This window comes from Aedes albopictus, chromosome 2, assembly GCF_035046485.1.
Source record: "Aedes albopictus strain Foshan chromosome 2, AalbF5, whole genome shotgun sequence".
In the NCBI taxonomy this organism is placed as follows: domain Eukaryota; kingdom Metazoa; phylum Arthropoda; class Insecta; order Diptera; family Culicidae; genus Aedes; species Aedes albopictus.
Window position 1 is genome coordinate 190,209,170 of NC_085137.1, and position 24,895 is coordinate 190,234,064.

General features: G+C 40.5%; 1 protein-coding gene across 1 annotated transcript in view; it reads left to right on the top strand.

Annotated features, from left to right (window-relative positions):
* The window catches only part of LOC109408115 (uncharacterized), a 228,702-nt gene that overhangs the window by 118,303 nt on the left and 85,504 nt on the right, over nucleotides 1–24,895 (top strand). Inside the window, exon 2 of the mRNA XM_019681334.3 lies at nucleotides 12,410–12,485. Within this exon, the coding sequence (XP_019536879.1) occupies nucleotides 12,410–12,485 (76 nt within the window). The remainder of the gene's footprint in view (nucleotides 1–12,409; nucleotides 12,486–24,895) is intronic.

Below are 24,895 nucleotides of genomic sequence, written 5' to 3' on the forward strand. Positions count from 1 at the left end.
TATCGCAGAGAACAGACATCCAACTCCAATCTGAATTTTGTGTAAGGAATATTTCATCGGCAACACAGGTGGCAAGTTCGTGGCTCTGCGATCGGTTATTTTCTCATACTAATGTAATTCACCACTTGAAATGTTTCAATTCACCACTAACTGTGGCAATATGGTGTTTGGCAGCGCAAGTGTTTCCTTCGTGTGTTGATTTGCATCCTCACTCAAGTGAAGATTCAAATCCTTACACAACTTTCTGAATGAAATTTGTTCTAGCCTGGATGTCTGTTCTCTGTGGTTATATTGTCAGATTTCTTGAGACGTAAACACCGCGCGGTCGTTTAAATGTTTCAAAAAGGGGCTTTGCACAAAAGTTCGCGCGGTGTATCGTTTTCGAAAGGAACAGCCTTATTTCCCATAAGGATGGAGTAAACAGGGAGTGAAAACCGCGGCAGTACCTTTCGAAAGCGATAGGCCGCGTTCACTTTTGTGCAAATCCCTCAATAACGAACATGTTTCTTTTTCAGTTTCTCCGTGCACATTTTGTGCTCTCAGAAATTGTGCACACAAACATTCTTGTTGAGAGCGCACTCAGTCGTGCTTTCAGTGCAATACTGTTTGTACCGCAGGAATATTTCTCCCCTGTTGAGGTCAGCCACTGCGTCCAAGTTTTTTGGAAATCCAAGGGCTTACAATAGATGGACCATTCATTTCAAGGATTTACTACTAGAAGCCGCTTATAAGAATGAAAATTTTATAACTTTATATCTCAGGATCCTGATTACTTACAAAGATGGTTTCTTCGACAAAAGTTGTTTGGCAGGTAGGTAGGGGCCGCGCTAGTTACAACATATTAAAAGCATTTAAATGATTGGAATTTCTCCAAAAGTATTCAACAACTTGTAACTTTTTTCCTTACGAACATAATTTAGTTGAATCAAATCTTTTTCGAAGACCAACATATTAGTCATAAATGTTCAAAATTTCATTTAATTTAGTTCAAATAAACATAAGAATTAATCATTTAATGAATGGCAGTAAAATAAGAAGTATTTTACTAGAAACGCTCTAACTTCGTGTAGAGTTAACCAATCAAACACAAATTTGTACCACTTATAGCTAACTAAGTGAGAACTACTTGTATTAACTAGCATTTAAAATTTGGGGATTTTTGGTGCACTTTATAAAAAATGATAACTTCTTGAAAATGTTTAAAGCTTATTATTGAAATTTGCATGCTTTAGGAAATTTTCAACTAGCGCCGCCTAGCTGCAAAAACTCGAACCATACGGTAACTATTCTGAAAGCCCTTGATCTACTATTTAAAAAAATCAACGATGTTGAACATTATGTTTTCACAATGAGCTTTAAATGTCATGGTTTGTTATAATTGTGTTATATTTTTGTTACAATTTTCTAGTCGGGATACCCGCTGATTCTCAATTCATCCGGCCATATTCAAAACAACGCGGAGTAAAGAAAACGCGTTTTTCGGCACGAAGAATAATTCCCTGTGCTTAAAAAAGGGAACGTTTAACTAGGAAACTATTACAACCGGAAATCGAACCCAGACATTATCAGCGTAGTCTTGGTAAAAAGCTGCGCTTTTACCGGCTATGCTGCATGGGTCCCTCTCATCTTCTTGGGTATCATCGAATGCTTACGTAGGCGCGCGTAACTCGGAATTGTACTGCACCTTATGTAAATATAGCATCGAAATGCCACGACAGCAAATTCCTAAGAAAAAAAAACCGTCAAATGATGGAAGCTGCAAGAGACCTACGAAAACACGGCAAACATCACGTCCCTGTGGGAAAATCCCAACGGGAATGCAACTTTCCACACACTTCTTCGCGTATGACGAGCAGACGGTTTTTCCTCCTGGGAGGTCGTTCATTCAACAGGCTTTGAAGAGAAGAGTCTATTGGAGTGCCATATTCCATCAGCGTTCATGAGTTAGTACGTTGATGGAGGTGGTGATGATATGAAATGGAAAACTTTGCTGCTTAGCTCCTTATACTCCAATATAATGAGCGAGAAATTGGACCACATTGCGCATTCTTTCTTATTCTCCTTGAACTTCGAAAAATGAAAATTAAAAAACGAAAAAACGGACCAGTAAACAGAAACAACAACAGTTCATATTCATAAATAACTTTTTCAAACTTTTCAATAAATCAGTTGTTTTTTATCTTTTAACGAGATTTTCACCCCTGGGCTAATTAACCTCGGGACCATCGACGGTTCCTCTTTTTCGAAGGAAGTACTCACATTAGTTTGTCGGAAGTGTGATTCCATTCCAGGTCCTCGGCGTGACAGTTCCGTACTTCAATCTTCACACCATGAATGTCTCTGACAATTTTTCCAGAAATTTTGAGAAGCATATCTCCCTATATCGTTTGCAGAATTGTTGGGAGAGTGTATACAACATATAACAACACACATATATCATTTCATTTTACCCCACATTCACCAGCACTCTGTCCGGTGATGCGGATGATGTAAATTGAATCATTTCCATTTCCCGCGCAAAAAAAATCCTCCAAAGCGAAAAAAAAACTGCCAAACTGGCGGCGGCGAACCGGTAGAGGGCCAGAAAAGATTAATTTTATCGTCAATATTGGCTCAATCATAAGCTGGTCACCTGCTGCTAGGCCCCGCGTTTTCCTGCTAGGTGACAACGGTGACGACGATAGGTCCAAGCAATTTCCATCTTTCTTTGACGTGGGTCGCTCGTTGGGCGAAGTTGGATCAGGATCAATCACATTCTATATGTAGGTAGGTACGTGATGCTGTTGATGGCAGGAAAATTTCTTCGTGATTGAAATGTCCACGGTGGTCGTCGTCTTCGTTGGTTCGATGACGTTTTCGCTGGATTTGGATTTGAGCAATATGGAAACGTTCGGGTGTGACGTATTCCTGCTGGGTATTCGTTATTAACAGTCGTCAACCTTTTTATGGTTGGATGACAAGCGTTGAACTGTTTGGGAATGCATCAAACAGCACCCACCATAATGCTCATTATAAGGTGGGTTATTCTCGCTGAAACCAGTTCACCATTTATGTACATTATTATTTTTTTTTCCTCCCCTGTTGGGGAAATTAAGCCACTGCGTCCAATAGGCTGAACTTTTGTGGCATGTCCCGTTTTGATATTCGCATCTAGCCAGCTAATTACCATGTGTCAAGTAATCAGCTACTGCCACGACGCGTCGTCTCCCAGTCAGGTGCAATGGAATTGATAAACTCCAAGACCTTCCCAGGTTTTGCAGACCAGATCTCACTGGGTTGCAAGCAACCACTATTTAGAAATCTTTGCCTGCGCGTGTATAAAGCACCACAACTGCAAAGCAGATGTTCCGAGGTTTCACGTTCCGTATTACAGAAATGACAGATATCACTCTGAATATGGCCAATATTTTTCTAGTGATACCTGCTCGGGCAGTGTCCAGTTACTAGGCCAGTGTATGTACATAGAGCTCTCTTGTTGAGCTCTAAGAGCTTTTTGGTTTTATAAGCATTTGGTGTTATAAATCGTTTTGACTGATTGCAATTTTTGACGTCCATCCAATTGGATATCACCCTCTGCTCAGCCCAGCGTTTCAGGTCCATTTTAATTGTACAGTTTGATATACCACAGAATGGTTCTGGGCCAGCAAACTGTAAATTGGAACCACTTGTACATTAAGTCTGGCATTCGAATTTTCACTGATAATTCGGATGAAAACTACTTTGGTTGGACTAAATTGATGGGACATATTCTACGGGCCCCATATCATCAATACAAATTTTCAAAGTTGAGTTTTGGCATATTTGACATTTTTATCACATTCTACATTACTTTTGTCATCCAAAAATGTATTCGACATGATATTAGTGTGACAATAAATATAAATTGAACGACGATTAAGATTTTAAGCCATTTCATCTAAGGTGTCGTATTTTTAACACGAACACACTGATTTTTCAAAAGTCTTCCATCATTTGTAGATAAATGTATGTAGATTTTTTAGCATAAAAAGTTTTTTATTCGGAAGACTTTACAACTCTGAAATATGGTTGATCATAGTATGGGTTTTTATTGCGTTGTAACGTCACGAAAAATCAACATTTATGAATTTTATTCAAATACGGAAAACGTTTCAAATATGAAATTTTGTATGCTCTTTGTACTCGAAAAGATCTTTCAAATGAGACTAAAAGAAAGAAAATCGGTTCACGGAAGCTTGAGTTTCACCTGGTTGAAGTTTGCGTTGTAACGTCACGAAAATAAGTTCTGTGGGAAAGACCAAATCTTTCTGGCTTGGACGGCTTCTGAATTGGACAAACGCAGTTCTATATTCAAAACAGTTCCGTTCTCGTTGTGTATGAGCTCTTTTTCAAGATATCGTTTATAAATTGCGTACCATTGCCCGTTCATAAACTACGTAGACTTTTGAAGGACGGGGGAGATGGTGTTTGGCCGAAATCTACGATGTAATTGTACTGCGGTATTGTATTTTTTTTCAATCGTAATCAAATTCCACTCAAACCGAAAATTAATGTGATATCAGTGGCCAACAGACGAAACACTGACGAAATTACAAAGTTATCAAGTTGGTCAAAGACTTACAGTTGATGGATAGTTTGATTTAAACTTCCACCAACAGGCGGCGCTAGAGAACTTACAAATTTTAAATTTCATACATCTCAGGATTCCTATTACATAGAAATACGATTTCTTCGGCAAAGTTGTTTGGTATGTAAAGGATTTGCAGTTGATTTACCAATAGATGCGAGATTTTGCCACTAGAAGACGTTAGTTTCCATTTTGCAAAAGCAGGCAAGGGATTAGAATTTCTTGAAAAGTATTCTACAGGCTGGAACTTTTTTCACTTTGGACATATTGTATTCAAATCAAATTGTAATCAAAGATCAATGTATAATTCTTAACCTTCAAAATTTAATTTGATTTGATTCACTTATTCCTTAGATATAAGAGTTAATAGAACAACAGTCAAAAATATGATTATGCTTAAAGCGCTCCATCTTTGTGTAGAGTTAACCAATCAAGTCCAAAATTGTAGAAATTAGGGGTAGGCGGGGCAATATGGACACCCTAAGGTTTTTGCCTACTTTGCCTGGCAAGATGTCAAAAAAGTTTAGTCTTTTGATACATGTATCCTTTTAAAGTCTTTTTAGCATCTATTGCATTGAGTGTAAAATTAGCAACTAGTTAAAATACACAAAAATAAAAACGAAAAAAAATCTATTGTATAATAATGCTCACGAATAAAAATGATTTATCCACTTCAAAAAATGTTATGAAAAATGTTAGTTTTTCATGACCGTCTTCAAGCATACGGGGTAGAATGGACACCCCCATGGGGCAATATGGACACCATGAGACTTTTACGAATTTCGTAAATTATTTACACCTACAAAGTCATTTCATCACGAAACAACTATTATGGATGAATAATACGCCGAAGTAGTTCATTTTTGTTCAGTTAATTTAATTTCAGGCTGATTTGGATAAAGCTTCGTTTTTGTCGGCATGTACAGCTGTGCCTAGAACAACTATTTTCCACTGCTGTCGTTTTTTGACCAATTTGTTTCACCCTATGTCTACTGTAGTGAACATTCAACCGAAAATATACTGAAATCGAAGAATTTGGTTGGTTTGTGATTTAGGTTATATTTTTCCCTTGCTGCTTCTTTCAAAAAGGTGAGTGTCCATTTTGCCCCGGCAGCAGAAGATATTTCCAAACTTGATTTTTGATATATTAAAGAAGAAAATATAAACATGTTAAGCATGTAGATACAGCGAAACTACTTGCATGTGTTCTAGAAATATCAGGTTTTAATCGACCTGCAATAAATTAATCACTAAATCTTATTTAAGATGGTGTGAAAATTTTAATTTCCATGCACAAAAAACGGAGGACCCAACTTTTTCATGTAAAATCAAGAATAATTTTAATTTCGAATGTTTCTTTCCTGAAACTACATTTTAGACAAATGGACTATATTCTCCATTCATCAAAAGTTCAAAAAAGATCGCATATTTCAAAATATCGAGGGTGTCTATTCTGCCCCGGGTGTCCATATTGCCCCGCCTACCCCTACAGATAACAAGATTAAGAACTATCAGTCAAAATTTGAGAATTTTTGATATATATTTTATAAAAAGCTACAGCATGTTGAATGTGTTTTGGATAATTAATAAAATTGGCATACTTTTGAAAATTTGCAACTACCACCACTGTGTGGCAGAAATTAATACCATACGGCTATTAAACTGAAAGTTTTTGATCTACCAAACAACTTTAATGAAGCAATCATCTTTCCAATTAATCACGATCCTGAGATAAGTAAAACTAAAAATGTGTATGCCCTCTAGCGCCTTCTAGTAAAAGGATTTGAAATCATACGGGCCATCAATTGAAAGTTCTTGACCAGCCAAACAATTTTGTCGAGGACACCAACTGTCTAAATAGTTAGGATCTTGAAATATATGGGATGGATATTACGTCAGTGTTACATCTATTTTTGATATAACAAGAATCACCGACAAACAGACGTAACACCTACGGAATTGAAACTCATATATCCCAGGACTCTAATTACTTAGACTTTTGACTTTTAGAATGTTGATGTCTTTGGAAAAGTTGTTTATCTTGTCAAGAATTTTCAGTTTAAAAGGCGTTTGGTTCAAGTTTCTAACTGACTAGTGGTAGTTGAAATTTTGAAAAATCATGCACTTTATATTTATTCAAAAAATATTCAACATGTTGTAATTTCTTATAAAGTGCCCAAAGATTTTCCAAAAAATAGTTTCTCAACTAGTCAAAATTTGTTGAAAACTTTTTGAGAAATTCTAAACTATTGTAAACTTTTAATTAGCGTCGTCCAGTGTGTCTGAATCTCACATCCAATAGTGAATCAGCTGTAAGTTTTTGACTTATCAAACAACTTTGCCAAAGACACTAACTCTCTAAGTAATTATGACTCTGACATATATAGGATGGATTTTTTTGTCAGAATTAGGTCTATTTGTCTCTGGAATCACAGAATTTGATGCCCCTAAGTGGTATGCAGATCCTCAGGTATGTATGTCTTTGGCTCAATATCTGCTCGCACATCTTAAAGCGTTTTTAATTGAATCAATGACATTGCATAAATTATTGAAAAAAATGTTTAATTCGACGACGTGATTAATTTTATGCTGCAAAATCTAAATATCTGGCGGTGCAAAGTAATGAGTATCAACGGTTTAGTCTTTGGGACAATATTAGATGAATATGGGTGGTACAAGGCCGAAGATGGGTACCATTAACCTTCATGAAGGAGTATTCATACCATTGATAGCAATAACTTGGCCCTCCGAGCCATTTATCACAAAACGGATTTTAAATAGAATAAAGTTCCCCTTGAAGCAGTGAAGATAATGCAATGATATATTCACAAATTCGGGCAATTTTGGCTGATTGTTCTGATTCTAAAATGATGTGCATTTTCGTGACGTTACAACGCAAGCAGAACCCTGTTTGAAACTGAACGGGCGTTGTAACGTCACGAAATGTAAAAGTCGATTATTCAAAACCAAATCCGAAATTTAAATGTTTTATTCCATTGAATTGAAGAACAAACCAATGAATTTCAATGGTGTAAAAAAATCAGAATATCATAACAATCCGAGCAGATTTTTTAAGATGATGGTAGCGCGTTAGAGAGGGTCGGATTCTAGCGCGTTGTAACGTCACGCATTTTGAACACGTTTTCCTAATGAAAATTAAATGTTCAACAGGTCAAATATTTCAGAAATTTTACATGGAATCCGAATATGAAAAAATATTTTGAGGTTTACGCTCGTTTTCATGAGTTATAGAGGAAAATCTGACTACGAATGCGTCATAACGTTGTAACGTCACGATAGAATGTGTCATGGACCCTTTGCTTGCCAACTGTAATATCGTGAGTAATTGAGGGGGTTAGAAGCAAAAACCTACTTTCGAGTAAATGAGGTTTAGAGTTTTTGAGCAATTTTTAATCTCATACATAATGTATGGAGTTTCAAAAACAACCCGATTTTCTCTGATTTATTGTAATTTTCCCAATCATCGTAGAAACAATCTTAAAAAAGTTCCTGAAAGCTTTGAAATCTGAAGAATTTTATGATATGCTCAACTCAATATCGACAAAATGGTCACTTACACCCGTGGGCGTGAATGCTGAGCAGGAAACCTACTCCACGGTGCTGCGAAGTGTGTTCGCTTCGTAGGCCAGAGTATAGCAGAATTTGACCTGATGCCATTCTGTGTTCTCCAGAGATCGACCCACGGGAATTAGCTCAGTCCTAGTATTTCTAGATTCATACGGTATGCCTTTTTAGCTAGTTATTCCACTTTATCTTGCTGGGCTAGGGCTCTACATTCCCAGTTCCATTTATTGTCCGTTGTTTTCCGCTCAAAGTCGTTGACATCAAATCAGTTCACATGCCGGGGCCCGTAGCGTAGTGGCTACACATTCACTTAATAAGTGGATGGTCATGGGTTCGATCCCAGCCCCGGAACTTGCAATTTTTCGTCAGCTGCTCTTCACCCCAAGAGCGGCTGATACCTGACCCTCTTCTGAGCATATGCTCTAACGAACCCGGAAAATTTGGATATCGGCTAACGGCAACTCATAACACAGCGTAACATTTTTTTTTGTCTCAAGAGCAAACTTATGTGTCTCTGACAGATTTTGGGCCGCTGAATCCGAATCTGGGCTCAGATTTACTCCAGCACGTCACAATTTTGAGCTATACCTCAATTTATAGGGCAAAATATGCGATTTTGGGCTTTTTTGACTGCAAGCCATTAAGCATGGACATATTTTTTTTTTGAGCAATCAAAGGGTAAATTGGTCAATTAACATCTAAAATAATGACTCATGCAAAATATTTCATTTTACAAAATCAAATTTGATAGATTTAAGCATTTTATGTCAGTATGAAAACTTGCATGCATCTTTTGGAGGGTGACTTGTATGGGAAATATCGTACTTAACATAAATCGCTTAAAACTATCAAATTCGATTTGGTAAAACGAAATATTTTGCATGAGTCATTATTTTAGATGTTAATTGACCAATTTATTCTTTTATTGCTTAAAAAATATATTTCCATGCTTACTGGCATGCAGTCAAAAAAGCCCAAAATCGCATATTTTGCCTTATAAATTGAGGTATAGCTCAAAATTGTGACGTGCTGGAGCAAATCTGAGAACGGATTCGGATTCAGCGGCCCAAAAACTGTCAGAGACACATAAGTTTGCTCTTGCGACAGACCAAAAGTTAATTTTTGTTACGCTGTGTAATGGACCCCCAATCGGACTGGAAATGAAACATAAACCACACCAGCAGCATCGTGCTCATCATTCTACCATGGAAAGGTAGAAAAGACAGCAGCGCAAGGCTATACAGTTTAAATTAGAATTAGTGGAATTAGAATAGACTACATTTAGGCGCTGTACAAAGTGTAAGTGCAGCCGCCAATTGGAATTGCTCACGCAGTGCCCAAGTGGACAAAAAGAGCTGTAAATTAGGTTAAGTGGTCGAAGAATAAAAAAAAAAATCAGTTCATAATCTTTCATATCGGTGGAGAAGCATTTCGTTCTCAGCCGCTGGATGCCAGAACGGACGCTGATAGACTATCCAGAATTATGGCAAATCCAGAGAAACTATCGCAAAACTATCTTTCCCCCTTTCTTAATGGCCACCACTACTTTATCCCTCAAAGTACCCAGGTAAAATCGTGTCATATTGTGCTATAGCAAACGGGGGCTTGGTCCTTACTATCTTCATTAGAGGCCACCCCATCCGACCGCCATTCGACCGAAATCTGCGGCATACTTCATTCGTTCGAACCAATAATGGTGTTTACTTTTCTCATTTGGTGTCCCCAAGCGGCCGCCTGGCTGTGGTGCACGTCCTGTGTTGCCCGAAGAAGGCAGAAGACCCGTTTGCATGATTCCATACCCACAGGATGTGCCATCACCGGACCGGATGGAATACCTCTACTCCTACAAGATAGTAGGCAAGCAAGCAAGCACCAAGCAAACAAGCAAGCAGACCCCACAGAGAAATAACTTACCTGGATACTTGTCTTTATTTATTTATATCATTGCTCTTGAGCCTCGAGACCGGATGGACCGCCATCCACCACCACCACTTCCGTGCGGACGACGAGGAAGCATGGCCTGGAAATAAGAGGTGTGTTTGAGTATCATAGTTTAATTATTGGGGACTTAGTGGGGGCCAACTGATGTTGCCTGCGTGGAGAGACCAGTCAACCATTGGCGTAGCTTCGTTGTTCTGCTTCGGAGGGTACACAGTCAGACTTTTTAATTGAGTTAAACGTCTTTAAATGAACACTTTTGTAAGATTTGTCACTGAGATTTTTCAGATAGCGTGGAAATTTACTAAAACTGTTTTAAACATTTTAATGCAATCCAGCTTTTTACGCTGGCTATAAAACTATGAGGGGTGATTCGATCTTGACAATTCTTGCCGACCGATTTTATAGTTTGGTCATTTGGTCTTAGGAGGCGGGAATATATGTTTGTTTATTTGAATGTCAAAAATGTTCATGGAGTTTATTTGGTAGCTGCGAATTCTTCGTAACCCAAATTGCATTATTTTATGTATTTTATGCGGCTAATTGCTCTTTTAATTATTTCAGATTGCCATAATTGCAAGGTACCAGTGGGATATAATTCATCACATACACAATATGCAGAGCTGTATCCACACAAACCCGAGTGAATAAGGAGTACTTTATACATTTTATGTAAAGAAAATGCCAGGTCAAATTATTATTACAAGAGAGAAGGCGTCCCTAACACCTCGTCTGTTTGAAATTGTACCCTTTGGAGGCAGGAAAATTGGACAATAAGATACTATTCGCAGAGGCCTAGAGGATATTGGCTATTCCCAATATATGGGGATATTGATTGTGCAAGGTCAGGCCAGATTCTGGCCACATCATTTAGGCTTAAACTATTTGAATGTAATTTTCACTACGTCATACCAGCGGTGTTGGAACGAGCCCCGATCGGGCTTAGCGAATAACATGATTTACTTGGACAGAGAACCCTTAGCAAGGTTTAGTTTGGACTTTGACCCCTCCTTATTTCAGTGTAGTAAAATTAGTATCAATCTCTCTATCTCTCTTACATCTGACCTCACCAAAAGACTCATATGGAATGCCACAATAACACCATCAGCAAAAAAAAACAGCAGGGAACCATCAAAACCGCGATCCAGGTAACAAAATCCTGAGCTCAGGTCATGTATTTAGTGGTCTGAGACGGTTGTGCTTGCGGTTGTGCAATTTGGGGTATAATTCCATACATTTGGCCTATAAAGTCTCCCTGTAAATTCCCAACCAGGTTCCCATCTTCCAGCTACCGGATTTTACTCCTTCTCCACCTAAAATAGCAAGAAAATTGGATTAGGAATAAACTTGATTGATTTTTAACAAAAGTGAAAAAAATTGACGCTTGACATCGTCAACATTGAAAACATTCAGTTTCAGCATCAGCATCCGGCTTGCTTTGACTGATCCATAATGGATTTTATAGTGTCGGCAAGAAATGTCAGAAAGGGGTGATTCAAAAATTATGGCAGGCTAGCGTAAAAAGCTGGATTATATTTAAAATGTTATTTACATATTTCAAATCATACAACAAAAGGAAGAAGGTCCTATATTTTGCAGCATCTTATGGTAGGGTACCTGCTCCCTCTAGTTACACCAATGCATTCAGCACACCGCAGAATCGACAACCGTCCAACCAGCCGGCCGGCCGGCGGTGGAATAATTTGAAGGAAATCCTATCCCCCTGGCGTAAACGAGATGCAACAGGTGGCGGCAAAACAGCACGTGATCTTTTGTTTTCCTGGGTGCACCCAGGAATAGGAAAAGCACAAAACTTTTCTTATCGAACCAGCAGAGAGCTTCTTGATACTACCCGGCCATTTGCGTGGCACTTGATTGCTATGGAACTCCTTTGCGGTGTATTGCGCTGCTTACTATACAGGATAAAGTTAGAGCTCACTTCAAAAGTATCCTTGGTTGTTTGTCGTAATCAACTTCCTGAGGGCGTGTGCTGGTTTATTACAGTTTCCCGTGCTCCTTTCTGGGAAAGTTGCAAGTTTTTTTTTCTTTCCGTTGGCAAAGATAATACCCTACGTTCGTGGCATTTATACAAATTCGAAGAAGGAGTTCAGTTTCGCTGTCTTGCACACCGCAATCAAAGTGTCTGGGAAAAGCGCACTTGTTGAATTTCAATGCAATGCAAATGGAATCGTTTCGTAGTTTTCGAAGTGTTGTTGTTTTCCGTCCGGGCACGTTCAACTTCAAAAGTAATCAATATCAATTTTGTTTCTTTCATTTCAGATTCAACGGAAGAATCGGACAAATCGTTTTCGGACGACAGCTTAATGGATAATATATTTCGGCAAGGTGCAGACAAGTAAGTTATTTATTATTAAATTTGACACTTTTTTCGCAAATTGGAAGAACCGTAGAATTCGAATGTTTAAAGGGGCTTTACAATTTCCAAAAATTCCCGGAAATATAATATTAGGAAGACCTGAGTTCTCAGAAGATTTTCCTGATCTTTTCTGGCAAAACAAAATGCAGTTCCTCATATTTTGGTTTTTGATTTATTATAAAATAACGAAGCAAGGTATTTTTTTTAAATTTTTCCTTCAGTTTTTCAGAACCCAGTTTTACGTGAAATCCATCGTCTAATCTATTTATCTATATCTATATCTATATATATAAAAATGAGTTTGAAGTCCCTTTGAGGCAACAAAACTCAACAACGGATGAACCGATCAGCTTGACTCTTGCACGGTTCGGTTCGTATTCGTGTTGGCTGTGTTTATATGTCCAAAAAGTTACGAAAAACAACTAGAAAAGTAAGAAAATTGATAAAGTATCGATTTTCGTGAGCTGGGAAGGAAATCAACACGATTAAAATGAAACCAATCTAGAGTGCGGTGACGTTATGACCTCTACAGTTGTCAAACTACCACAGATTGGCAAGACAAAGTTTGCCGGGACAGCTAGTTGTGAATAAAAACCAGTTTTGAAAGTATTGCTCTGTTATTTCATAAAAAAAATCAAAAATAAAAATATTAGGGAAATGTATCTAGTTTTGCCTTGCCTTAAATGAAATAATACGGTAATCCCAGCAGTGGGAGAAATAAATTATGTTTTAAGCTTACATTAGGGTGCGTGTTCCAATTATGGCACTACCTAAGTAAAGCTATTTATATAAAAATAACGAAAAGACCAACGAATGTCATCAATAAGTTAAAAGACAGATTACCCGAACGAAGTATAATAACTGACCAGTAACAAACTGATAACTAAAGCTTGCTTCATAACTCATTTTACAATTTTGTGTTCTCAACTTGCTAATTCATGTTACCACACCTGTCAAACTGGGGGCATCGTCGTCGACAAATATCTTTTCGATAACAAAATGAGTTTTCATTTGGATGAAAATGATGTATTTGCAGAAATTGTTATCAGGGTGCCTTTGATGATAACATAAGGAGATATTTAAATGATATCTCGTGTATACTTGGTTGTTATCATGTTTGTTATGTTGCCTGCTTATTCAGCCAAAATGAGAACAAATTTTGTTAAGCCAGATAACTCAGTATATTTTCCGGTTGTTATGAAACTTTGCTCGGGTAGTTTCCATGCTTTACTGGAAAAATATAGAAACGGAGCCAAAACTACTTTTAGTATTGATTACAGCGTGTGCCAATGATAGGAACGTTGTACAAATTATGGTTACATTTTTTACCTTCGGTTCCTTTTCGCACTATTTGCATGCATTCCTTATGGGGTTAGCCATAACTGGCACACTATGGTGAAAAAGGGTGCAAAGAAGCCGAAATTTTAAGGAAAATGATTTATTTCTACCGTGATTTGAGGAAAATGTGGAGTTTAAATGAGTGCGACCATCTTTTGTGAACGTGATCTGTTGTTCACAAAATTGTTCTTGTTGATTTACATCGTTAACGGGTGAAAATTAACTATGGCGAATAATTGGTACTATAGCCATAATTGGTACACTTACACTACTTGAACTAAATTCACCCATGGACTTTATTATCCCTCGAGTAGTCGCGTTTTCGGCCAGCTTCAGTGACACCATGCTCACGTTGTGTAATACAAACGTTCTTTTTTCATGGTGAGTGTACTCAGGGCACGGTAAAAGCTGGGTAAGTCGCGCAATACAGCTCCCATTAAGATCACTAGCTTCGGCCCAATTTCTACCTCCGCGTTGCACCAGCCCGGCTAGCAACCTTAGGGAAGATGCGGTAGCCAACCCCGGTGGGAGCTTTGGTCGTAGGCTGACTAGGAAGGGGGGGGGGGCTGCTTCTACAAACCTGAGCATCTGTTTTGCAGGAGGAGCGGCTCACAACAGCCTCTATTTTAACTGAAACTTGTTGAAGATATCAATCTTCTCTCAGGTTGCATTAGGGTAATTTTTGACCCAAACCATACAATACGTCAACGAGCTGTTCCCAACATAATGCATTAGAAAAGTTAAATCGAATGCCAGAATATCAGAAAATGTTGCTATTCTAACTCAAACTGCATGTCGTTTTGGAATAACAATAATTGTCCAAAATAAGCTTTTTTGGTATTCAGGTTTGTTCCAGGACAAACAAACACACTATGAAATATTTTCAACATGTTTTGCATATAACGTTTTTCTGAATCAATGTATTCTTCGAGTTCATCACCTTTTATTCGTTTCAACTCATAAACCAATTCAACCAAAGCGGTGCAAAGATCTCACCATTTTACTGATCTGCAATATCCTTGGTTGCTTAATCGAAAATGTGATTGGGGTTTGTCCATAAACTACGTAGACACTTAGGGGGAGACGGGGAGGGGGGGGGTCTGGCCAAAGTCTACGCTCCAAACAAATTTCGAAAATTTTGTATGGACAAAAGTCTTCGAGGGGGGAGGGGGGTTCTGAGATAACCAAAAATGAGTCTACGTAGTTTATGGACGGCGCCTTGAGTTGAATTGGAAGTACTACTTGGTCTGCAAGTTTTTAGTCATATTTCCACTTTTATTTTATACTAGCTGTTCCGGCAATCGTCGTTCTGCCTGCCTACTGTGTTTTTTGACATGCAGCTCTGTAGAAAAATGCCGCGTAAAACGGAATTTCAATCTTTGTCGTGTTCGGTGTGTTCCGGGTCGATTTTCCTAATTATTTTTTCGTATGAACACGTCGGAGTCCTGCACGAATGAAGCACTGAAAGAATGGTGTAGATCCGTTGAACCGTTTCCGAGCCTATTCGTGACATACAAACACCATTTAATTTTTATTTATATAGACATAATTATATATCCGATTTACCAAAGATAAATTCAATCGTATTGCACAACACAGCCAATGGTACTTTGCGGTTATATGCATTATTATGCTATCATATAACTTTCGACTCCTGCTGTATTTCAGTCATAATTTAAATTAGGTACTCCGCCTTCTCAATCGAAGTTCATTTTTGCAGAGCTCTCTGGTTTTGCTATAAGACACTCCGCTTTCTCTAACATAGATTTACTCAACGGTACTATGCCTACTTTATTTATTAAGTACTCCGCCTTCTCTATCGGAGACTTATCCTTATAAGGGTATTCTGCTTATTTTATCAGAAACTTTTGTTTCGGTCGCAGGTATTCCGCCTTCTCAATCGGTTACTGTTTCATAAGATCTCTGCCTTCTCAATCAGAGTCCATGATATTTTATTTGGATACTTCGCCTTCTCTATCGGAGTTCCTTTTGAGGGTCCTCTGCCTTCTCTATCAGAGCCCTGCAGAGTTTGTGGAACTCCACCTTCTCTATCGGAGTCTACTTCAGGATTAGCTGACTCTCTTTCAGAGCACAGTATTAATTTCAGATATCATCCGCCATTCAACAAACCTTTTTAAAATTTACCATTTATTCTTGAGCGCTTCTAATAATTCAATGATCCAGGAATTCAACATCCTTAGGCATCAAACTCCGGTTGTTCGGAGGCACGACTGCACCATTGTTGTGACCGGAGGTGCCATTCTTGATCATCAATGCGCTCTTCGTTTCAGTTCTTCACTGCTCAACATTCGTCAAACGACTGATTTCCCATTATCCTGATCACGGCATAAATATCACAAGGCAGGCTAGTAACCTATGTAAACATACATTTTGGATGTAAACATGTGACGTCATTCTAATCGTTCTTCACATGATCAAATTGATGTAGAGTTCTAGATCGCCTCTAAACGATTTGAATTACGTCATCAAAAAACTGTCAGTTTTCCGGAAGCCGGAAGATATCACCTTCTAAATGTTGTACACCGAGATCCTGATTTGACATCCAATAGTTAGCCATGCTTGCTATGATAATTATTTTTGCATATCATGCTGTATTCTTAATCACATACCATACCCACTATCCATCTCAATAGTAACCAAGGACGTAAAACTGAGATGAACCAACCTCGGGCTGAAAATCTCATAAATAAAGACATAAAAAAGGACGTAACACTTGGGACATCTTTCATTAAAAACAAAGTCACGAAAACGTAATCGCCTAATGCTAAACGTACTGTATTTGGCCGGGCTACCACTAGGTGACGGTAGTGAGTAAACGACAAACAGGAACAAAAAAGATGCCAGTGCCGTGAGTGGTAAATTGACCAACTACTGAATATTGACGATCTTGCGCCAAATACGACGCACACGGCTTTTCGGGCCCGTATGAAGTTGATCACCAATATCAACTTCTTTTCCCGATCAGCCTAGATAGCTGTGTAGTGTCGGTAGTGGTTAGTTCAACTGGCTAAGAATAGCACTACGGACCGCCTGTTCCAGTGGTAGGAATCCACTAATCAGGTGACCCCTAATTCATGGTGTTATGCGGCTTTATGCTTACCGTGCCTAGGAATGAATGGCTAGAGGGGTCTAATAAAAACCTAACCGCAAACGGAGCCTGTGGAGTACCAGGGCACCCTCCACAGTATTTGCCCTTACTGTGCTAACCGGAGCAATAGCGCGGTGGACCTTGTGTTTCTCCGAGACAATCAGCTGCCCTTCTTCAATCTCATACTTGAGGCTGAATAAGGGCGGGATTATGAAGATGTTATTAATTAGTTTAGATTTTCACCTATATGGTTTCGCATTATGCGTTTTACACAGTGTATTCTGTGCATCCTCGCCTTTGGCGCACTCAATTCGATACCGATCTGGCTTTATTGTTGCTGTTCTTTTTTGTGCTGTGATTGTTAAGAGTTTAATCTTGCCTAGTTTGGGTAGTGGCTACGGTTAGGATAGCTCAGATCAATCTTCAGCACAAAAGAACAGCAACGATCAATCTTTGTAGACTTATGCAAAATGGTACAGCCCAAGTGGCGTTAGTCCAAGAACCTTGCTTTCGTAAGGGGAATTTCTATTTAGGAAACCTTGTCAATCCGGTGTTTGCTACTTTCAGTAAAAATGAAATGGCAAACTCACGTGTCATGCCTCGAGCATGTGTGCTTGTCAACAACGCAATCGTTGCTACACTCATCTCTGAACTAACTACCAGAGATGTATGTGCTATCATAATAGATGTATTTGTTGGAAACCTCAACAGGAAATACGTTTATTGTTCGGTTTATTTACCGCATGATGAACCATCCCCTACGGATGCTTTCAAGCAAGTCATTGCATACTGCACTTCAAAAGGCCTTCCGCTAATTGTTGGCAGTGATGCTAATGCTCACCATATAATCTGGGGCAGCTCAGACATCAATTTGAGAGGCTCCAGTTTGATGGAATACTTGAGTAGTACAGATCTTGGATTACTTAACATAGGCAACCGCCCAACCTTCATGGTATCTGGTAGAGAGGAAGTGTTAGACATAACGCTTTGCTCTAGCAGAATTAGTCATGAGCTGACCAATTGGCATGTGTCAGATGAAGAATCTTTATCTGATCATCGTTACATCTTGTTTGAACATGTGAATTTTACTTCGCAAACTTTGCGTTTCAGGAATCCCCGGTCAACCAACTGGGATCTCTTTACCGATTTGGTTGCAGCCAAATTTCATGGATACTCACCATCAATTGACACTCCAAGTGATTTAGATGATGCCGTTGATACCACAACGGCCTTCATCATGGAAGCTTTTGAAGAAGCCTGCCCTCTGCGGTCTGTGAAGACCACAAGAGGAACCCCTTGGTGGAACTCCGATCTGGCGAAGCTTAGGAAACAATGTAGAAAGAGTTGGAACAGACGACGTTCGGCTGGATCGGAGGCTTTCAGGTCGGCTCGCAAGGCCTACCAGAAAGCTCTTCGGTCTGCTGAACGATCCGGCTGGAAAAACCTTTGTACAAATGTTTCCAGTCTGAGTGAAGCCAGTCGATTGAACAAAATCCTTGCAAAATCTAAGGATTTTCAAGTGAACGAACTTCGTTTGCCAAATGGTGATTTCACTTCCTCTGATGAGGAAGTTTTAGAATGTTTATTCAGTACACACTTCCCCGGATGTGTGGATATTACATCTTCGGATGATCCTGATGTCTTTTCTTGTAGTTATGATTCTTTAGCTTCGGCTCGGAGTATTGTAACTATAGAATCGATTGAGTGGGCTCTTAATAGCTTTGCTCCTTTCAAATCTCCTGGGGCAGATGGGATTTATCCTATTTTGCTTCAGAAGGGATTTGATCATTTCAAACATGTTTTGAAACAACTACTTGTTTGCAATTTTGCTACAGGGTATATTCCCAAATCCTGGCGGGATATTACTGTGAAGTTTATTCCGAAAGTGGGTCGCGCGTCGTATGAAGAAGCAAAGAGCTTCAGACCTATCAGCTTGACCTCTTTTCTTCTGAAATGCTTAGAACGCATTGTGGATCATCACATCCGTGATGTTTATCTGGCCAATGTGCCTCTTCATGTGAACCAACATGCTTACCAATCTGGAAAGTCCACTGTGACTCTTTTACACAAAGTTGTTTACGATATCGAGAAGGCATTCGCTCAAAAGCAATCCTGCTTGGGTGTTTTCTTAGATATCGAGGGTGCCTTTGACAACGTGCCTTTCGATGCCATATTGGAAGCCGCACGGGGTCATGGTATATCTCCAATGATTTCCAATTGGATTCACCAAATGCTCAAAAACCGACATCTCTTCTCGACATTGCGTCAAGCGGCGATTAGGAAATTGAGTGTTTGTGGATGCCCCCAAGGGGGAGTCTTATCACCACTTTTATGGAATCTCGTAGCAGATACGCTATTGAGGCAACTCAATAATAGCGGTTTTCCTACTTATGGTTTTGCCGACGACTACCTAACATTGTTAGTCGGTATGTGCATCAGCACCCTTTTCGACCTGATGCAAAACGCTCTTCAGGTAGTTGAGGGTTGGTGTCGCCAATATGGCCTTTCGGTAAATCCGAGTAAAACATCTATTGTTCTTTTCACGGAAAAGCGAAACCGTAATGGTGTTCGAACTTTACGTCTCTTTGATTCTGAAATCAATGTGACTGAACAGGTAAAGTACGTTGGAGTCATTCTTGATTCCAAGCTTTCCTGGACACCTCATGTTGAGTTCAGAATCAAGAAAGCTTGTATGGCCTTCGGGCAATGCCGGCGAACCTTTGGTACAACTTGGGGTCTAAAACCCAAGTATATCAAATGGATCTACACAACTGTTGTTCGGCCAATATTGGCCTATGGATGTCTTGTGTGGTGGCAAAAGGGCGAAGTGATAACGGTCCAATCAAAGTTAGGCCATCTCCAAAGGATGTGCTTAATGGCGATGTCTGGAGCGTTCTCTTCAACTCCCACGGCAGCGCTCGAAGTTCTCTTTGACGTTGTCCCACTACACATTCATCTCAAACAAGAAGCACTTTCTTGCACTTACCGTCTATGGGTACTCGGTTTACTAGAGGAAACTCCTGTGAACCGCAGTTCAACACACACCTCGTTGTTTCCACTTTTGGTGAATTGGGACAAAGTTGTCCTTGCTCCAAGTGATCTTACAATTGCTTGTAATTTTCCATATAGGACATTTTCCACGAAATTCCCTTCCCGGGAAGAGTGGACATCTGGTTATCTGGAGAGAAGTATTTCAGACGGCATCGTATGTTACACTGATGGCTCCCTTCTAGAAGGTCGAGCAGGTGCTGGTGTTTATTCTCGTGAACTAAGGCTGTATCAGTCTTATTCACTTGGCAGACACTGCACCGTTTTTCAGGCCGAAATCTTTGCTCTTATGTGCGGAGTGCAATCAGCACTTCAGCAGTACGTAATGGGCAAAGTAATATACTTCTGTTCAGATAGCCAGGCTGCTATTAAAGCACTTGCTTCGGCCAACTCCAGGTCGAAGATAGTTATCGCTTGTCGAACTCAAATTGAGGAGCTGAATTCAGCAAACGCTGTTCACCTTGTATGGGTACCTGGCCATTCTTCCATCGCTGGAAATGAATTGGCTGATGAGTTAGCTCGCACTGGAGCATCACATGACTTCATTGGCCCTGAGCCAGCTATTCCGGTATCCAAGTGTTGGGTGAAGCTTCAGATTGACACCTGGGCTGCCACTCAGCACAAACAATACTGGAATAGTTTGGAGTCATGTCGTCAAACAAAATTGTATTGTATTGAGCCATCTCTAGGGGTGGCAAAGTATCTAACAAATCTGTCAAAGCAGAATTGCAGCATGCTGGTCAAAGCATTGACTGGCCACTGCCGACTCAGTTATCACATGGCGAATATTCAGCAAGCTGATTCATTTGCATGTGATAGCTGTGAATCCGATTATGGAACTTCGTATCATTTAATATGTAACTGTCCAGCTTTTGCGCAATTGCGTTTCCGAGTACTCGGGAAACACTTATTAAGTGAAACTGACTTCAGAAACCTGAATCTTCAGGACGTTCTGTTGTTCTTGACCCGCTGTGGTAAAGAGCTATAGGCTCTCTTTACGCTTTATGCATTATCACAGTGCCCTTCTCAGGGCGCTGTTCGAACCCATTGTGGCACGCTTATGCGTTATTACAGTGTCCTTTTCAGGACGCTATGTGAACCCATTGTGGTACGCTTTTGCGAGTATGACGATCCTATTCCCTTACCAGTCCTTTCCCAACTCCTATCCTTTTTCATTCCCTTTTCCGTCAGGTAAATGATGAATAGGCTCGTGTTCATGGCGATGGCACAAATTTCCCAAATGGAGGAGAACGTGCCTCTAGAGCCGACCTACTGATACCTGGAATCGCCTAATGCTAAACGTACTGTATTTGGCCGGGCTACCACTAGGTGACGGTAGTGAGTAAACGACAAACAGGAACAAAAAAGATGCCAGTGCCGTGAGTGGTAAATTGACCAACTACTGAATATTGACGATCTTGCGCCAAATACGACGCACAGGCAAACAAGATTGTCCCACCACAAAATATGCACACCGGTTTCAGCATACATTGGTTGATGTCGCCGCTACAGTTTTCCAGTAACGGTGCGTTATTTTGGGGTGGTGTTTCGACTAATCGGTTTGTTTATGCACTGTTTCCTTTGTTGTTGGATGTGTGAGCATTGTGTTGTCAAAGATTAAACATTTGCACGATCGTCGCAAAATCCTTGCAAAGCTCAATATTTGAATCAACCAAAAAGGTGATCGATGGGAAGCGATGTGAGTGTGACGTCTGTTTCTCTGTGCTCTCAACTACATTGGGATTAGCCGTATACTTGCCGATCTAGTGAAGTACCGCGAGTTCGGCATCATAGCGCTGCAGGAGATATGTTGGACACTGAGTGCTGCGAATAGAAACGGTTTTAGGTTTCAAGCTAGCCAACACACACCTACACACTCCCGGCACACAGCTTGTAAACACGCACGAGCGTTCAATTTTCTTGCAATCACCTCTCTCAGCTCGGTTGTCAAACACGCCGTCGCGACGCTGTTCGGAAATGGTACACGGAACCGCCAAACTACCCAAAATTGAGTTCTTTTGACGCAATCCCATAGTTCGGCCCAATAAGCCAAATTTGAGTAAATCGATTAAACTCACACTAGGTAAATTGCCTTCACCTCCAGCAAAAACATTTACTTAAGAGTAGGTAAATTCAACTCAAGCCCCCCCCCCTCATTCAACCCAAATTTGAGTAAACCTGCATTTACCCAAAATTGGCTTATTGGGCTCAAGGACCCCCGTTGGGTAGATGCATCTCTGTTTGTTTTTGACAACATCGGTGAGGGAAAGAGGGAACACAACCTAATTTTGGGTAACTAGTTTATTCGATATACTCAGCTTTGAGTAAAATCGACCCAAAAATTAGGTAGTTTGATTTCTCCGTGTAAACATGATCAATCCACCATTATTCCAATTTTGCTATCATGTTCAAAGTTGATTATTTTCCATTCGCGATGAAAATTTTGATGGATAGTTGTTACAAAATTAGCTAAAATAGGCTCAAAACAATGTTTATCCTTCTCCTCGCTTTCCAACGGATTGACAGCGGCAAATGGAAATATCGTGATAACAATTTTGATTATATCCGCTGCACCTAGATAACAATACTCTTCACTCAATCACACAGGTTCAACAAGGTTTAACATAACCTCCATCTTCAATGTTTGGCTCCCGCTCCATTTTGCGAACGTTTAGAGGTAATAATACCATCTACCAGAGTTGCAGCAACATACGTGAGCTGGGAACAGCTTTTTTCGTGATGGTCGACATGCAGAGGCGCGTAGCCCATCGACGAAAGTATGTGCAGGATGAGGATCAAGGGCCCATTCTTCAACTTCAGCATTATAAACGTGCACTTCGGAAACACTGATGCTGCATAGCATGCACACTCATTCATGATGTTGTTCCCCGAAGTCGTTCGTGGTGCTAGTGTGCTTGTAGCTCCCAAGGTATATGTAGCAAGAAGGTAGATGTTTGTCTTGTTATTAGCCGTCTTCGCCAGAAGGAGGAATTCAATAGAGTTAAGAAACTATAGCGATGCGTAAACTTTGCAGCCTCCCGTGGTATGGTAGTCCGAAGCACCTTCTTCCCCCGCAAAGATATCCACAAAGCCACCTGGAGATCACCCGACCAACAAACAGAAAACCAAATCGACCACGTTCTAATCGACGGTAAATTCTGGAGCTCGATTTGAATAGGTCGTATGTGCTTTTGTCGATTAAAAATTCGATCAGTTGGATTCGCTTATTATAGCGAAAACAGTTGAAATTGAGCAGAGTTGATACATACAGCAGAATCCTCACAAAACAGGCTTTCTGTTCTATCATTAAAAGTTTGCAAAATATCTGCCGTATTGCTACAATGACTAAATGAAACTGATCGAATTTTATATCGACAAAAGCACATACGACCTATTCAAATCGAGCTCCAGAATTCTTCTCAGATATAACCAACGTCCGCACATACCGCAGTGCGAATATAGATTCGGATCACTACTTAGTCGCTGTATGCATGCGCTCAAAACTTTCGACAGTTATCACCACGCGTCGAAGTCGAACGCCGCGGCTCAATATCGAGCAACTTCGTACCGTAGAAGTGGCTCAAGACTACGCGCAGCAGTTAGCAGTGGCCCTACCAACGGAAGAGCAGCTTGGCGCAGCTACACTTGAAGATGGCTGGAGGGACATCCGATCCGCCATAGGTAGTACCTCGGCTACAGCACTAGGCTTCGCGACTCCGAATCACAGAAACGACTGGTACGACGGCGAATGTGAACAGTTGAAAAACGAGAAGAATGCAGCATGGGCGAGAATGCTGCAACACCGTACGAGAGCGAATGAGGCACGTTACAAACAGGCGCGGAACAGGCAGAACTCAGTCTTCCGGATGAAGAAGCGCCAGCAGGAAGAACGAGATCGCGAAGCGATGGAAGAGCTGTACCGCGCTAAGGACACACAAAAGTTCTACGAGAAGCTGAACCGCTCGCGCAGAGGCTTTGTGCCACAAGCCGACATGTGCCGAGATAATCACGGGAATATTCTCACGAGCGAGCGTGAGGTGGTCGAGAGGTGGCGGCAGCATTACGATGAGCACCTCAATGGCGACGTTGCAAGTACCGAAGGTGGCGTGGTAACAGATCTAGGAGTATGTGCACAGGACCAAAGACTTCCGGCCCCTGACCTTCAAGAGATTGAGGAGGAGGTTGGCCGGTTGAAAAACAACAAGGCCGCTGGAGCAGATCAACTACCAAGCGAGCTTCTAAAATACGGTGAAGAAGCACTGGTGAGAGCACTACACTGGGTCATTACCAAGATTTGGGAGGAGGAAGTATTACCGGAGGAATGGATGGAAGGTATCGTGTGTCCCATCTACAAAAAGGGCGACAAGTTGGATTGCGGGAACTACCGCGCGATCACACTACTGAGCGCTGCCTACAAGATACTCTCTCAAATTTTATGCCGCCGTCTATCACCGATTGCAAGAGAGTTCGTGGGGCAATATCAGGCTGGATTTATGGGTGAACGAGCTACAACGGACCAGATGTTCGCCATCCGCCAGGTGTTGCAGAAATGCCGCGAATACAACGTGCCCACACATCACTTGTTCATCGATTTCAAATCGGCGTATGATACAATCGATCGAGAACAGCTATGGCAGATTATGCACGAATACGGATTCCCGAATAAACTGATACGGTTGATCAAGGCGACGATGGATCGAGTGATGTGCGTAGTTCGAGTATCAGGGACACTCTCGAGTCCCTTCGAATCTCGCAGAGGGTTACGGCAAGGTGATGGTCTTTCGTGCTTGCTGTTCAACATTGCTTTGGAGGGTGTAATAAGAAGAGCGGGGATAAACACGAGTGGGACGATTTTCACGAAGTCCGTTCAGCTGCTTGGTTTCGCCGATGATAT